Genomic DNA, 13,927 nt, shown 5'->3' with positions numbered 1-13,927 from the left:
ATGGGAAACCTAAGATAGTAGGCTCCTGTTAGAGTGGGCCCTGGGCCTCCCTGAATCTTAAAATCTCATTACATGCTAATGTGCATCTCCTAAAATGTTAGTTATCACAGCAAGTGAAACCAGAGTAGATTACACAGACACCTGGGGCTGGCCCAGACCCGAGAGCAGCAGGTGGGGAGGCAGGAGGACCTCAGCAGTCAGTCAGTGGGGAGCTGCAAGCACCTGCCTGACAGCAAGGTGGGCAGGGCCACATTCCTGAGGTCAAAGCCGAATCACCGAAAGCCAGAAACGACCAGATGACTAAGTTCCTCTCAGTCCTGAGCCACCAGAGAGCAGAGTGGAGCTGGCCTAGGGTGAGGCTTACCGGGCAGTCCCTGCCACACACGCATTTCCATGGGTGTTTCCTCCTCAAAGTAGAAGACGTGATTTCTATATAAAAACCAAACAAAGCCTGTTGAGTCAATTCCGATTCATGAAGACCCCATGAGCTCTGTAGAACTGTCCTCCACAGGGTTTTCAACAGCTTGATTTTTCAGAAGTAGATGGCCAGGCCTTTCATCCAAGGTGCCTCTGGTAGACTAAAATCACCGACCTTTTGGGTAGCAGCTGAGAGCATTAACCATTTGCGCCACTCAGGGACTCTAAAGCTCTATACAGCGACCACACATATGTATCTACATCTACAACTTTATCTACAAACCCAGGTGCATTTGATTAACTCAGACTGTTTTGTACAACGCACATATGTACAGGTGAGGAAGGTCTGTAAGACTAGCTGCCAAGATGCCTACATCCTAACCTGGCTCTCTGTGCTTGTCCTGTTTGGGTAATGTGTACATGGAGACCACTGCAACCTCGTCAGCCCTTAATTTCCCTGAGGTCCATCAGCCACAGGAGAGTTGGAAGTGGACAGAAATCCTGATACCAGCTGGATTCTGGTACTAATTGATAGTCACCAGCATTTAGGGTGAGTCCTGGCCCATTGTCTTCCAGCACTGACATAAACTGAACAACAAACGACTGTGGACTTTTTAGTCACATCGGGCTGGGTTTGGACCTTGGGTCCATTCGTTTTCCGTAAAATCAGAATACCTATGCTATACTGCAACTGATCATGGGGATGGTGTAGGAAAGGCAGCATTTCGTTTTGTTGTGCATAGGGTTGTTACGAGTTTGGGTCTTACTCAATGGCAGCTAACAACATGCTAACATCAAAAGGCTAAGAAGATTAATGAGATACTGCTGGTAAAGGAGCTAGCAGATGGCAGATGCTAAGAAAAATGAAGCTGGTCCGCTAGATTTGAATTAGAAACAAATGCTGCTAGAGCCATGTTTTCCAGCTAAAATCACGGAAGATCAGCTGTTCAGAGCACTTGGGCAGAAACTGGCTTCAAAATAAAAATCTTCATGACCTTCCTGGCAGCAGCATAAGTGGCCAGTGCAGGAGGGAGAGGCTGATGGGGAAATGCTGATCATTACAGAGGACCAGCCTGTCTGACTGGTTCACCCTCAGGTGCTTCCTGGCTGGAGAGGATCAGTGCACTCCCTATTCCAGTATTCTTGGGAAAACACATCATATACGCGTGTACACTTATACACACGTATACCTTCAGAACTGAACCATGTATTTAAATTGGCCTTATCCTAAAACTAGGATGGGGACTCTGAGAAGACTGTCGCTGTTATTAGCTGCCATCTAGTCAGCCCCTAACCCACGGCGATCTCAATCACAACAGAATGAAATGCTGCCTGGTCCTGCACCATCATCTTTTGATGGGTTGTGGATTGGACCATGGTGATTCATAGGGTTTTCACTGGCTGATTTTTGGCAGTAGATCACCTGGCCTTTCTTCCTAGCCTGTTTTAGTGTGGAAGCTCTGCGGAAACTCGTTCAGGATCATAGCAACATGCCACCCTCCACTGACAAATGGTGGCTGCCAAGGCATAGTGGCTGGGAGTTCACCCTGCGTCTCCCACATGGACTCTTAGCCCCTGAATTCATTGTTACACATTCAACCAAGCACTGAAAAGGCTCAGATCACTAGTGAAAGTAACTTATTAAGCACCCTCAAGTACATAAAGAGCTGTAAGCAGTTGTCAGGTAAACAAACCAAGCAGCTTCTTCTATGAAAACACATGGTCTCCTGGTGACAGGTTACTTAAGGAACTCAGAAATGGAGGCTGCGAACACTTCTCTGAAAGTTTAGTCACAAGTCCTACTCATTGCTTCCAGTATCATAATGCAAAAAGTCTCATATTCATAAATACCAAGAGGTGAAATAAAATTTGCCAGACAAAAATGAAACAGGATGCAGGCCTCATGCCATATACAAAAACAAATTCAAAATGGATTAAGGTCTAAACGTGAAAATTACAACTATAAAATTCTTAGGAAAAAATGCTGGGGCAACACTGTCAGGCCCAGCATTTAACAATGGATTATCTAATATAAAAACAAAAGGCAAAAAAGATAAATGGGACCTCATAAATATTGTTTGTTCACCAAAAGACTTTTCCAAAAAAGTGAAAAGACAAGCTAACAACTGGGAAAGTATCTTTGAAAACCATGTATCTGATAAGAATCTAATAACCAGAATAGATATAAAACTCTTGACAACAACAGAAAGACAAATAACCCAATCATAAACCGGACAAAGGATTTAAGCAGGCATTTCACTAAAGAGAACATTCAAATGGCCACCAAACACATGAAAAGCTGTTCAACGTCATTAGCTATCACAAAGGTGCAAATCAAAACCACAAGATGCCATTTCACTCCCACTAGGATGGCTAAGATTAAAACAAAACAGAAAATAACAATTGTGCCAAGGTTGTGGGGAAATTGGAACCCTTATCCATTGCTGGTGGGAACGTACAGTAGTATGGCCGCAGTGAAAAATAGTGTGACCGTTCTTCAAAAACTAAAAATAGAACTACCATATGACCCAGCAATTCCACTCCTAATGAGTTTTGGTTTATGGTTATGGAAAAATCTCATGTATTAAGGTAGGGTTGCACAGCCAATCAAGGTAACTGCTGTCAAGAAGTTGTACACCTGTAAAAAGCTGAAGTGACAAAAAGTTGTCTGATACATTTACAATGACAACCAAAAAAGGCTTGAAAGCAGAGATTCATAGAGACCTGTACACCACTGTTCACAGCAGCACTATTCACAACAGCCAAAAGGTGGAAACCACCTAAATGCCCATCAACAGACGAACGGATAAACAAAATGTAATATATACATGCAATGGCATGCTACCCAGACAGTGGGAAAAATGAAGCCTTGATACATGCTACAGTATGGATGGAGCTTGAAGACATTATGCTGAATGAAATGAGTCACAAAAGGACAAATATTGTATGACCTCACATATAAAAAGACAAGAACAGGCAAATATATAGAGACTAGAGTTTATTAGTAGTTACCAGGGATGGGAGGAAAGAGGAAAGGGGGTCGGGGGTTACTGTGTATGGAGTACATTGTTTCAGTTTACGGTAATGGAAAAATCTCATGTATTAAGGGTAGGGTTGCACACCCAATCAGGGTAACTGCTGTAAGTTGTACACCTGTAAAAAGTTGAAGTGACAAAAGTTATGATAGATATATTTACAGTGACAACCAAGAAAAAAAAAAGAGTAGCTGCTGAAGCTGCTTATGGACAAACACCTCATAGGATTTGGTTCCTTATTTTGGAGGTTTAGGGTGATGGTTTCATGGGGCATCTCAGTTAATTGGCCTAATAATGTGTTCAGTGCTTCTGTCCTACCTCCTAGTTACCGGTGTAGTGCCTGGGGTCTTAAAAGCTTGCCAGCCGGCTATCCAAGGCAAAATGATTGGTTTCTATTCGCCTGGAGCAACAGAGGAAGGTGAGTCAGGAATAAGAGGAAAATATGGAATGTGTGGCTAATTGCCTCCATAAACAACTGCCTCCTTTGCCATGAGACCAGAAGAACTGGATGGTGACCGGCTACCATTACTGAACATTTTGATCACAGGTTCTATAGAAGAATTCTGATCAAAAGGGAGAAAATGCAGAATAGTATTTCAAATTCCCATGGACTCCAGGCTTTCTGGAGCCTTGGAGGGTAGATGAACCACAAAACTATTGCCCTGATACAACCTTTAAAACTTAAACCAAAAACATCTCTGGAAGCCTTAAAACCAAACAATAGCTTAGCTTAACTAGTAAAGAATGTCTGCTTTGAGCATTATGCTATTTTAAGATCTATATGGGATCAAATTGACAATAACAACTCGAAAGATTAGATAGGAAGCTAAAGGGCAGTGAGTTTATATTAATGGAGGAGGAACAATTCAGAAAAAGGTGAGAATGGTTGCACAACTGGAAGAACGTAATCAAGGTCACCAAACTGTACATGTAGAAACTGTTGAACTGGTATATATGTCTTTGCTGTGTATATTCTCAATGACAAAAATAAATTATTAAAAAAAAAAAATTTGCCAGATAAACGCTATAGGCAGACTTTCCCTTTTAAAATGAAAACTGGAATTCAAGCCCAAGAGTCAACTTGCTTGAGTAGACTAATTTTAGCCTCTGCCTCAAAGCTTGGTAATTCTTCATGGAAAGTGGATCCCCTGTTTCCCAGGCAGGAGGATGGACACCATCACCACAGATCAATTCAGGCATAAATAAACCAAGGAGTCTCTGTGGAAGTTAAAGTATTTATTGATGTGTTTAAACTGTACATTCTCCACAGATCATATTAAGGAGTCTGTAAGTGAAGTTTAATCTGTGCATAGTGGGAAGAGACACGGATAGGGTCAAAGGGGCGGGGGGGAGTCACAAAAATAGAAAAAAAAAAAAAATACACCACAGGTTACCAGAACCTTCAGCTTCAAAAAACAAAACAAGAAAGAAAAAGCTGTGAGCATCAACAACAACAATACGAACATTACAAAGACTCATGTGAAGGAAACAAAAACCTTGATGCTTTCCACAGTGCTGATACATCCAGTTTCATGGGCAACCTGGAATATCCTCTTTTCAAATGAAAGCAAGCCTCCCCCTGTTCTGTGTGGGCCATTAGCAGCTACTTACTGCAGTCCTCTCTGAGCTCCTGCCAGAGGCTGGTGACAAGAAACGGAGGAGGGCAGAGAAGGAAAAACAACAAATGGGGGTGGGAGTGGGGGACAGTCAGTGCCTTTGGAGGGAAATGTCCATGGAGGAGAAAGACATCACATTTGAACATCACCTGTGAGGGGACTAAACGATGAATAGTGGGAGAAGGGGACACAACTACAGGCTAGTCCGTGGAAGAACTGGATCTAGAAGGAAAGCAGTCATGGAGACCCTCATCTGTATACATCAGGCTCACTAGAAGATGCTGGAACTAAGTGCCTTTCAGCTCCTGAGGGGCAGGACCTGTATATAGACACCACATTATCCAGAAGCGGAAGCACCAGACTTGAAGAAACTGGTCTCTCCAAATAATTCTGAGAGGGTGTCATGATGTGCATCGATGAGCAATTCCAGTTCCCTGTTTCACTTAGTTTCTCAGCTACTTTCTGAAACTCATTTAAAGAAGGAATACTGTCTTTTTTTTTTTTTACTTTTTAAAAATAAAAATCAGGATAGTGAGTGAGCCTTGAAGAGTTGATTTATACAATGCAACTGGAGCAACGTTTTTCATTTATATAAAGAGCATGTTTGAGACAGTACAAGAGAACTGGATTTCTGATTAATTTAAAAAAGAACACTACATCCGTCAAATATCTGCAATAGATCACTTCTTCCCTTAAGGTTTATATATCATATACCATTATATTAACATTTCTCACCCATTTAAAAGAATGGAAATTGCAATTCTACAGTAGTACTTTATAGTCTTAATGACCCAGGAGTTCTGAATGTAAGATGAAATTCTCTGCAAGCAACCGTTGGTCAGTAGTCGATCCAAAACGCTGGACCTCTTTTGGCCCACCTTCACCACCCCGTTCCAACCAGGAACACACAGACTTCGGCTCACTTAAATCTGCATCTGCTCCAGGTATTTGTAGGTTGGGTTTTCATAACCATGGTTCTGCATCTTGTTCAAGTGACGCTCTTCTGGGGTAAGCATTGGGTCAACCTGGAAGAACAAAAACTGAGGGTCACTGTGGTGCATTCAGTGAGAATCGTATAGGGTTATCAGAAGCCCTGGGTTATCTGCTGCACAATGTCCTAGGCCCCCACATAGCCCAGTGTCTCCTTTTCGTTGGGTGGATGGTGGTGAGGATGCCAGATGGGAAAGAAAGAGAGAAGAGTGAGAGAGAGTAAAAGGAGGCAATGTTTTTCAAAGCTAGAGTCCTAAAAGCTTATTCCAGGGAGAAGAAAACAGTCAAATGAACGACTTATCTATAAAGGAAGGAACTGGACTAGATAATCTCCTTTATGTCTTCTTTCGGCTCTAAAACTCTACATCTAGCTCAGTCTACAGCAGGAGACAAAACCAAATAACTAAGACCTGTATCTAAACTAACTTTCCAAAGCACTTCATGGTCCTTATTCTATCTACACTGAGAATCAAGAGATTCTAACCATTCCCACCACGCACTAAAAAGTGGCAGGAAGCTCTGATTACAAATCAGCAGAAGATGGGCAGGAATGGCCTGCTTTGGTTATTTCTAAATTTCCTCTTGCTTTTTCCCCCATTAAAAAAGAAGAAGATTAGCAGTCTTTCATTTGCAAATATCTAACACACCTGGAAAAAAAGAAACATTAAGGAGAACACAGTCTTCACCCTAAGCAAAGTTAAACGTTCTTATGACTTGCTGGCATTCAGAGTCAAAACCTAAATTAATGTTAAAGCTGGCGATGTCCCTTTGTGACAGGATGAGCATAATTCAGTTGTGGCTGACTTCCAAAACGTGACCTAATAATCCAGCGGGTAATTTAACTCATGACAGCAGTGTTTCCAGTACAAGACATTGGCATTTGAATTCCATACATTTCACCCCCGTCCCACCTCCAGGAGGACTAGAGCCCAGAGCAAGCCCTTGCCAGCAGGGGGCCAGGCCTAGAGAAGCCCCCATTCCTCACCTCCACGATGCCATGGCTGATGGTGCCATACTGTCTCTTCCTCAGCATCACCAGGCTGATGACTATGATTGTAGCAATGGCCACTGCAATGACCAGCAGGCCAATGAGGGCACTACTGCTCAGACTGAAGTCCTCCCGCAATGGCCCCACAGATTCCTGCAATAACAAGCCAGACGTGGAGTGAAGCCCCAGTGAAGTGGCCACTTGTACACTGTTAAAAGCCTGCAACTGTGAAGAGATGAACAAACCAACGAAGGCCATATGCCTTTAAAGGATGTCTCTAAAACCCAACACAGCACCAACAGCTCACAGTGGTAAGACTCCCTTTTTCCAAACTGCATGGAAATTTTAATTTTAGCTTTCTTACTCAAAAGTATGGGGAGAATGGGCATGAGGGACCTTTGTTACCTTAAGAGATCAGGCATCTCTCCCATTTTCTACTTAAACTGAGAAGGCAGAAAGGAGAAAAGGCTAGGATGGAAAGGACAGCTGGCAGCAGGCACTGGAACCAAATACGTACCGGCTCTTCTTCAAGGCCTCCGACTCTCTCGGCGTTGAAGATCATTTCCTTAACATCCAGAGTCTCATCAATGACCTGGAACCGACATAGGACTGTCAGGGGAAACAGTATAGATGAAAGTGCTTCTTTTCCACTCTGTTTACACCTCTGGACGCAAACTCGCCAACAACCGTTCCGTCACATTCACCCACATCCACTCCCCAGATCCCTAAATGAAGAGGCAAGTGTGGCTGCAAGATTACTGTGCAGCAGCTGGTCCTATAAGGGCTTCACATGCATGTTCCCTTAGGTAACTGCTGTGAGAGATATTTCAGGACAGATTATTAAGTTGAAATATCAAACTCAGTCAAGGATAATCCAGAAACATAAGTAACAGAAAATGGTAGAAGGATGACAATGTCGTTTTTGTGTGCCATCGAGCTGATTCTCACTCACAGTGATCCTATAGGTCAGAGAAGAACTGTCCTATGGGGCTCCTTAAGCTGCAGTCTTTACAGAAGCAGATCACCAGGTCTTTTCTCTCAAGGAGTAGACCGGTAGGTTCAAACCACCGACCTTTTGGTTAGCAGCCAAGCACTTAACCATTGCACCGCAAGGGCTCTTTAGAAGGGTAACGGCTGCTGTACGCACCCGAGTCGATTCTGACTCATAGCAATCCTATGGGACAGAGTAGAACTGCCCCCATAGGGGTTCCTAGGCTATAATCTTTATGGGAGCAGATTACCAGGTCTTTTCTCCCATGGAGTGGCTGGTGGGTTTGAATTGCTTACCTTTCACTTAGCCGTCGGGCACTTTAACCATTGAGCCACGAGGGCTCCTTTAGAAGGATAATAGAAGGTATAAACCTAAGGCAGGAAAAAACTAAACCCAACTCCATCTCATTTTCAAGTTATTAAATCTCTACTCCCTTCAAAATAGCCCCTAACATTTTATTCCTATCTTTAGTTGCAAAAATATTTTCCTACTATACCGCAAGAGATGAGCTACTGTTGGAAGAGTTTATTTCTTCTCATACCCAGATTGTAAACAAGACAGCATATCTGGGGAGCAGTTTGAGCCCACCAACCTTCTACCACACAGAGGTCATCCAGAAAGCATCTAAAACAACACCACGCACTCTATCTCAGGATGAAAACATGCAGGGCAGAAAAGAGAAGTGGCTCACCATATTCTCGTCCACTTCATTCTTACTGTTAATCGCTTTCTCTTCAGCACCTATCAGTTCTCTGTCCTGCTCTCCCGCTCCAGATCCTGTGCAGACAGAGAGGATGGGCTGAGACCTGGTGCCAACCTCACAAAAGCTGTAAACTCACGCCTGAGGGCCAGGGAGGCTACTCGATATGCTACTTGGGTCACAGTGCTGAGGACACACTGTGCTCTACGAGGATGAATGATACCAGCTTTCTCCAGAGGACCCATGGGCAGAATGGAGAGGAAAGAGGGCGGACCTGACTCCACTTGGAAAAATGGAAGGTAAGGCTCCAGAAAAGAATGTTTGTTGTAAGAAGCTGAGCCCAAAGGCATTCTATCATGGAAAGCATGTAATTACCTTAGGTGATACCCCCTGTTACCCCACACCTTACTCCTCCAGCAGAATGAGTTCCCTCTGAAGGGGTACAGAAACCAACACCAGCGATCAATCTGAAAACTTGCCTTGAGCATCATATTTTACCCTACACACAGCTCTTTCTGCCAGCAATACCCTTCCCTACCTCAAGCCCCTCCTATTCACCCTCCAAGCTTCCGCTTCTCTGGGAAGATGTTTCCAGGCCACAGCACTTACAATCAGTTTGTAATTACGAATCTTCTTCTCTGTCTCCCACTAGATTATAACCCTCTCAGAAAAAAGCAGTGTCTAGATCATGAATAGTCCCATACTGAGTAGTTATCACACAATGAACAAGGAAGGAAGCATTCCACAAGCTGGGAGGATGCCAATGCAGGGTGAAAGGCACCGTTCTCTGAAGAGAATAAGAATAGTAACACCATCCTCATCACAGTCGGACATTCCCTGAGCCCTCACCACGTGTGTGGCACTCTAAGTGATGGCAGGGTGAAAGGCACCTTTCTCTGAAGAGAACAATAGTAACACCATCCTCGTCACAGTCAGACATCCCCTGAGCCCTCACCACGTGTGTGGCACTCTAAGTGATGGCATCTAACGCGCAGCCTGGCTGAGCCCAGTGCCCTTCCAGGAGAGGAAAGGCAAGGAGCCATCTTCTTTATTTTTAGCTCCAAAGCTTGTGATTCCTTGCTTATTAGCAGTAACAAATACCCAGAGTTCCGTATAAACGTCTATGATTTGAACGTTGTATAAACAGATAAACCCGATAACATACTTGGCACTCTAAAGTAACTACCTGCAAATGAGTAAGATCCAAACATGAGTATACGCAAAGCACTATCATTCGTGGGCTTGTCAAAGACAGACAATGACACTAGGCCCAATCACACGAAGCTTTCTGGCTATTAACACAGAGCCATTAATAACATCTACCACAACGGCTGACCTTGCAGGCTGGCTAATGCACGATGCATTAACTCATTATAATGCAGCCAAAAATGATGCAGTTTTTTCCTCAAAGCTTTCCTTTTAAAGAAGAATTGCTGGCTCGCCTCTACGGAAGTTAAACTAGGGTGGTTCTGCAGTCCCAAAATGCCAAGAAATACCAATATTGTACTCCAGCCACTTGAGAAAGAGGAATCTGGAAAGGGCTGCCTTAGCAAGGGTGCTTATGATCAAGCCTAATAAATTCTGGGCTACTTCCATTTCTTTTTCTCTCTCGCCCCTTCAGAATTTTAAAGGGTAGGATCCTATTAAAAAAACTAATGCGTCACTGAGCCAACTAATTTAAGTTCTATTATCAGTCCAGACTATTCTAATACTTTTTTGGTGGTGTAACCTAAGTGTTTCCTAAACACTGACCAAAAACACTTTGGTTTTATGGAACAGATAATCAAGAGACCAAGAGTTAATGGCTAATTATTACAAATACTAACAGCTGCAGTATAAGGGCTAAAGCCAGTTAAATTTCTAGAAAGTTCCTTATTAGCTATAAGCATTTCAAGTATCTGTTCAGAGAAATGTTAGCACAGTGACCTAAAGCAGGCAGCACACCCAAGCAGACAAAATAAAGCATTTACAGACAAGTGATTTTTAGAAGATTCAAATCACATTTTTATGCCCTGAGAACAAGCTGTGGCATAAACCAGAACACTGCTTGTCCATAATTAGTTTGCCACAGCCAAGAAGGGGCTCATAAAATACATGTATCATGACATGTCTGAACTCATTCACGATGATTCTAGAGATTGTGGGCCACCCAACAACCTGGAAGACTTCAGCAGCAGACACAGACCTATTATGTTATAGAAGCAGTATAGGCTCTGAAGACAGAGGGAACGGGGTTCAAACCCTGGTTCCTCCACTTTACTGATAAACTCATGACTTTGAGCAAACCATGTAATCTCTGAGGCTTCTTTAGTTGCCTAATATATGATTAAAAACCCTACTCAAGGGACTTTCAGGGGATTAAATGAGGTCAAGTATGTAAAGCATTGAGCACAGTACTTTGCATACTGTTAACTTTTTTTTGAAAACTGGAGGCTTGCTACCAGAGTTCACCTGTGTCAGTCTGTTTCACTCATTCACTCAGCTCTGAGTGAATGTTACAAGTCAGGGGATATGAGACAAGTGGTGAAGACAAAGGGTAAACAGTATCTAAAAGGAAAGGGAAAGGTCTGCTCTGTATATTCTGGACACCCCAAAAGGAAAGCTGATGAGGACCACACTACAAACATCATGGAAACCACTATTCTAAGCGCTAGAGGTCAAGCCAACAGGACAGCAACATGGAGGCAGGGCATCGCTGGCTCCCCTGGCGGCAATGTTTGAAAATGGCGTGGAAAAGATCAGGCGATGGCATGAAACACAAAATGAAACGCCGACACATGAGGAAGTGAGGGGGTGAAGGTCTTAATGAACATCTCTGAAAAACCAACCTTTCTTCACTGGGTGGTGCGACTCCAGCTGAGAGTCTAGCAGAAAGAAAAACAACAAACAAAACAGCACAAAAGGAGATTAAGAAAGAAAACAGCTTCTTTCAAAATTCCTATCTTAGAATTTCTCTACAATGGGAACGAAAGGTGTTCTTCCTTAAGAGCCACACCTGAAAACATCCCACAAGCAAACCGGCAGTGAGGGCTAAGGCACGTGGCCCGCTAAGAAGACGGAAAGAAGCAGGTCTGTCTTCAGCCTTTTTTAGGGAAATTTTTGGAAAGTCCCAAATTACTTAGCTTCGCCTGCCATGGTATTTGTCCTAGAAAACAGCAAACACTGAAGCTGGCAGTTGCTGTGGCTTGCAGACAAGGAGATGAGGTTGTACGCAGTTCAAGACGTCCAGCATGCCTCCGGCCCAGACATGGCCACCTGACAGCCCACGGAGGCTTGAGTTTGGAAGAACAGACTTTTGGCACGGAGTGGTAAATCTTTATTTATGGGGGACTCTCTCAGATCCCACTTTACTACTTGAAGGGTCAGCTGCACTGAGTCTACACCGCTACGGAAACGAGTTTAGAAGGCATTTCTGCTCTGACCTGAAGGCAACGCTGAATGCTCCATTCCATGCTGGGCCTCTTCAGGCCTCTGTTCCAGCATTTGGCCTGACTCCCCACCTACCAGTTACGTGACTCTGGGCAAGATCTTTGGAATCCCCAATATGAACACTTACAGTATCTTCCTCTGACAGTGTTGTTTGTTTGTTTTTTAATTTTTATTGTGCTTTAAGTGAAAGTTTACAAACCAAGTCAGTCTCTCATACAAAAACTTACATATACCTTGCCATATACTCTTAGTTGCTCTCCCCCTAAGAAGGCAGCACATTCTTTCCCTCCACTCTCTATTTTCGTATCCATTTGGCTGGCTTCTGCCCCCCTCTGTCCCCGCATCTCCCCTCCAGACAGGAGCTGCCCATATAGTCTCATGTGTCTACTTGATCCAAGAAGCTCATTCTTCCCCAGTATCATTTTCTATCCCACTGTCCAGTCGAATCCCTGTCTGAAGAGTTGGCTTTGGGAATGGTTCTGTCTTGGGCTAACAGAAGGTCTGGGGACCATGACCGCCGGGATCCTTCTTGTCTCAGTCAGACCACTAAGTTTCAGTGTTTTTAAATGACTAAAGGAGAGCATGCATGTAAAACGCTGAGCTAAAGCTGGCATACGATACGGAGTCAGCAGCTGTGCACCATTATTTTTATCGTTAACACCACCAGTAGCAGCAGTAGACAAAGAAGAGAATGTGATTACACACGTTGGTCTCAGGGCCCAGCTCTCAGTGGCCTGTTTATTTTTGGTGCAGACTCACAGCTTTCAGAGATACTTTTAGATACCAAGAACCAACAAGGGAGTAAAGAATGCCTAAGAGTCAGAGGACAGAGCTTCTGTCCCAACCTCATGCCAGAGATGTGACCGTGGGTGAGTCACTAACCTTCTTTAGCCTCTCCATTCCCTACCTCCCAAGACTGTTACAAAAAGATGACACAATATAAAATGGAAGTGCTATTTAAACCACGAAATGTACGGCATCACCCAAGCTGAGCTAGTGGACAAGACTAGGAAAAGCAGTGGCTTTAAACAATCCATCTCTGAAACGGGAGAGCCACCTGAGAGCAGCCAGCACAGCGCTGACACGTGGTAGGTGCTCAGTAAATCTCATTTCCCTCTCCCTTCCTGATTCTCACCAGGGAAACAACCTCCCCAGTTCAACCCAGTTTCAAAAGTCTAAGTTCCAATTTGTACCTGTACCCCTGCCCCCCGCCCCAACCTGCCCCACTGCCAGGAAGCCGTGTTGTCAATCATACTCACCTTCACTCTCAGGTAAGGATGGGAAGGGGTGTAAGGGGTGGAATGGTGGGATCTCATCACTCTCCTCGGAGCTCACCCGGACGTCCACAGGGGTCTCTGAGATGGAGGCAGTAAATTGGTCCATGTCGGCGCGCTGCTCCTGAAGTAGCTCATCTGACAGAGAGATACAGCAGGAAACCAGGCTTTCAGAAGGATCTAGTTTCTAGGCACAGGCTCAACTGTCTGAAAGGGGTTCATTTATGTTGTTATAGAGGGCGATCGCTGAGGGGGGTCCCTGACTCTGTAGCAACACACAGGGAACGCCAGGACTCATCCTGGGCACCCCCTTCTCACTATAAACTCTGGTGAGGTGGTCTCGTCCAAGGCGACAGTTTAAGTATTGTCCAGGTACCATGCCTCCCAGACCTGGACCTCGGCCTCAGACACACCACCTTCCACCTCACACCTCCACTCAGTGTCGACAGGTACCATGCCTCCCAGACCTGGACCTCGGCCTCAGACA

The 13,927-nt window shown here is 44.2% G+C and overlaps 1 protein-coding gene across 4 annotated transcripts in view; it reads right to left on the bottom strand.

The window, feature by feature from the left end:
• Window positions 1-4,651: 4,651 nt before the first annotated feature.
• The window catches only part of APLP2 (amyloid beta precursor like protein 2), an 87,262-nt gene continuing 77,986 nt past the window's right edge, over window positions 4,652-13,927 (bottom strand). The window contains exons 12-17 of one of the 4 annotated variants that reach the window (XM_049856483.1): window positions 13,426-13,578; window positions 11,566-11,601; window positions 8,729-8,814; window positions 7,564-7,638; window positions 7,044-7,199; window positions 4,652-6,093 (exon numbers count right to left, since the gene is read on the bottom strand). In XM_049856483.1, the coding sequence (XP_049712440.1) occupies window positions 5,992-6,093; window positions 7,044-7,199; window positions 7,564-7,638; window positions 8,729-8,814; window positions 11,566-11,601; window positions 13,426-13,578 (608 nt within the window). In that variant the 3' untranslated portion in view covers window positions 4,652-5,991. The remainder of the gene's footprint in view (window positions 6,094-7,043; window positions 7,200-7,563; window positions 7,639-8,728; window positions 8,815-11,565; window positions 11,602-13,425; window positions 13,579-13,927) is intronic. The other 3 variants (XM_049856481.1, XM_049856484.1, XM_049856482.1) reach the window with 3 other exon arrangements.

The sequence above is a fragment of the Elephas maximus genome, chromosome 17 (assembly GCF_024166365.1).
Source record: "Elephas maximus indicus isolate mEleMax1 chromosome 17, mEleMax1 primary haplotype, whole genome shotgun sequence".
NCBI classification, from domain to species: Eukaryota; Metazoa; Chordata; class Mammalia; order Proboscidea; family Elephantidae; genus Elephas; species Elephas maximus.
The sequence above is the reverse complement of the archived record's forward strand: the minus strand, read 5'-3'. Positions and strand labels throughout refer to the sequence as shown.